General features: G+C 48.5%; 1 protein-coding gene across 1 annotated transcript; it reads left to right on the forward strand.

Moving 5' to 3' along the window:
* Nucleotides 1-3,019: 3,019 nt before the first annotated feature.
* On the forward strand, nucleotides 3,020-3,406 carry LACBIDRAFT_298329 (uncharacterized protein; the record flags this gene model as incomplete). Its single annotated transcript, XM_001890638.1, has 2 exons — nucleotides 3,020-3,101; nucleotides 3,177-3,406. 2 exons carry the CDS (start codon nucleotides 3,020-3,022, stop codon nucleotides 3,404-3,406), a joined length of 312 nt encoding a protein of 103 aa, XP_001890673.1.

Genomic DNA, 3,406 nt, shown 5'->3' on the forward strand with positions numbered 1-3,406 from the left:
ACATTTTCGGTGGGCGGGGGACGTTGTTTCGTGGGCGGTGGACATTTTCGGTGGGTGGCGGATGTTTTCGGTGGGCGGCGGACGTTGTTTCGTGGGCGGTACACGTTGTTTCGTGGGCGGTACACGTTGTTTCGTGGGCGGCGGACGTTGTTTCGTGGGCGGTGGGCGGCGGACGTCGTCTTCGTGGGCGGGGGACGTCGTTGGTGGGCGGTGGGCGTTGGACGTCGTTGGTGGTGGCCGTTGTTCATGGGCGGTTGACATCGTTGGCGGTGGGCGACGTTCATGGGCGGTGCACATCGTTTTCGTGGGCGGGGACGTCGTTTGCGGTCGCTGGACGTCCGTGGGCGGTCGTTTTCGTGGGCGCTGGTCGTCGTTGGTGTGGGGTCGTTGACGTTGGTGGGCGCTCGTTTTCGTCGGTGGGCGCTCGTGGGGGTGGGCGCTCGTTGACGTTGGTGTGGTGTGTTGGTGGGCTGTTCGTGGTGGTGGGTCCTCGTGGCCGAGCAGATACGGCGAACGACGACCGATGTCGTCGTTCGCCGTCTGGTTGCCACGTCGCGACGTGGCACCTGTGGTTTGTGTTAAAGAGGAGAGTGGGTGGGGTGGTTGTTCCCACTTACCTGGGCTGGGCCCTCGTCACGCGTCGTCAGCGTCAGCGTCGTCGTTGTCGTTGTCGATGTCGCGGGCGGTCGTGGTTTGAAACGGTGGTGCAGCCACAGCTGTCACGTTTGACGTGGCACGTGCCTAAAAGTGGTATATACATACCTTTAGTTTCTCATATAATAATGCCTTCATGGCTCAGTCGGCTTGAGCGCTGCTTACATTCACGAGGTCGAGAGTTCAATTCCTCGAGATGTAAAAAAATTTATTTTACTTACTTATAGTAAGGACAATGTATTCTAATGGTAAATAGTCATTAATTCCTTCCATGGAATCCATATGGACTGCTCCATGGAATCCATGTGGATATGCCTGCATTCCATATGGAATCTGATGGAATCCATATGGAATGGTGTTGGAGTCCATATGGAATTAATCATTCCATGACCATTCCAGCATCATTCCATATGGAATCCATGATGTCCATGGAATCAGAAACTGGCTGTGTCCTCAGCCAACATTGATTCCATGGATTCCATATGGAATTCTCCATGGATTCCATGGATTCCACATGGATTCCATATGGATTATACCGGGGAAGGTAAAGACCTCATTCAGGGTGCTATAGTTGAAGGAGTGAAAATGGTGGGCATTTTGCCATTGCTGTCACTGTCTGTGTCACCTCTTCAACCATACATCCCCATGAACATATGTACTCATTCATTAGTGTCCAGTCTCCCAAACTTGAAAGTTTGTAGTCCAATTTTCTGACATATAATTTGTAGTGTTCTATGGGCTTTAATGGACAGGAAAGTCACACCAACGTAATCACAAAATTTGCACTTCTGAACTCTCGAAAATACTTGAAGGCCTAATATTTGAGGGTGAGGTCCACCACCTTTGATGGTTGGTAGAGGGATGGAATCCCAGGAAGGTGATGATGTATCTTGATTACAATGGGATTGAGCACACAGTTTTCATTTTCAACTCCATCCATGTTTTGTTTCATTGTGATTCTAATTAAATTTACAACAACATGGGGGCCATGTTTCTACTCATGAGTGCAGAGGGAAATCAACCAGAAGATGGCTCCGACTTGCCACTGCATGGCAGGTCAGTTGTGTGGGCAGATGGGGTATAAAATTGCTGAAAAAAAGGGAGAAATGGGCACTGCATATGAAGCAATTACGGATACAATTTCACCTGCACCCACATTGCCAGAAGGTGAGCCTTTAGGATTTTTCTGCCTGGCTTTGTTGCCTCATTCATCCAAGAAATAAATGCCCATTCATCCATGTTCTGATTCAAGTTGAAGGTGGCCAGGATTATGTCTCTGGAATGCCACACTGCCCACAAGGAGAATTTCAGCAGACAAATAAAGTCCCAATCAGGATGGCAAGGTGGGGGGTCTGTGGATGGATTGGAGCTTTCTGAGGAATTTTGTCAGAGGTGGTTCAGCTTAGTGAAGAAGAAGGGGCACAAACAGCTGGTAGACAGCATGAGTTGTCTGATGATAGAGGGACAGTGCTGAATGTCAGGAGGATCTCATCATACTGCTAATAAGCTGCTTACTGGAACTCTGGCAGGTAGTGAGTGTTGGAGCTTATTGTCCAGCATGCACTGCATAGCCAATATGCAGGTGCTTTCTTTAATGGGTCACTGTTGGTACAGGGAATGGTCAGTCTCTAAATTCAATATCCAAAAGCTGGTTCCATAGACTCACCATACCAGCCTGCACCAATAGGCTCTGGCAGCTGTCACAGAGGGCAGCTGTACCATCTTCACTGCAAGTCTTCATATTTGGGGAAAAAAGTGATGATTGCCTGCAGTGGTCTGTTACCCTCAGGTAATCAGCCATCTCTTTCACCCCTGAACCATTGATGCCATGGGAAGGCAATCTCCCTCAGATGCCGAAATGTGGTGATGTATGCAGATTGGTGAGTTCTTTCTGCTTTCCCAGATTCACACAAGAACCTGAAGACATTTTGAGGTGCTGAGTAGTGAATCACCAATTTCAAATTGACATCCTCATAGCCGTCCACACTCATGCTGCTGACCATTGCCACTGCCTTCATGTCCCCTTCCTGCCAGGATTTCACCACAGATTCCCTAGCATCCTCCTTCCCATCTGAGGCATGGAAGCACACCTGCAAATTCATTGGCAACCCCCTCAGAAGAGCAAATAGTGCTTGGAAGTCCAGTCCCAAGACTGCAAAAAGACTGCAACTGGACTGGACCAAGACTGCAAAAGACTGGACCTGCAGTCTTGGTCTTTCAGATTTGAGATCACAAGACCGCAAAAAGACCAGTTAACAAGCTGGGTCTTTGTCCTCCAGCTTGACTTTCACCTCATCAGGACCCATTTTCAGAAAGGTGTCCACAAACATCATGGCTGCACTCATTAACTCCTGATCTTATTAGAATGCTGGTAGGAAATCAAAACGAGGACATCTCACCAGCTCTTGGATTACATCTGATTGGGTTGTCAACTGATGGAGGTGGTGGTACCTTCAACTGCATCATTTGTTAAGTTTCTCTACTGCAAAATGCATGTGTGTTGGTGGCACCCTCAAAGGTAGTGTTCGCAAGTTCAGTTCAGTCCAGTTTTTTGCCCCCAAAACGCGCAACCGTGGACCGCAACCAGTCTAGGACCGACCCAGATATTGAGGGAACTGAACCGAACCACCTAAGACCGGCTTTTGCAGTCTATGGAGCCGGTTCAGACCGATCCAGACCGGTTTTTTTGCGTATAATTTATTATACCAATATAAACCATGTATATCTCGACTATTATTGCTCTGAAAAATAG

This window comes from Laccaria bicolor, genomic scaffold, assembly GCF_000143565.1.
Source record: "Laccaria bicolor S238N-H82 LACBIscaffold_144 genomic scaffold, whole genome shotgun sequence".
Taxonomy (NCBI): domain Eukaryota; kingdom Fungi; phylum Basidiomycota; class Agaricomycetes; order Agaricales; family Hydnangiaceae; genus Laccaria; species Laccaria bicolor.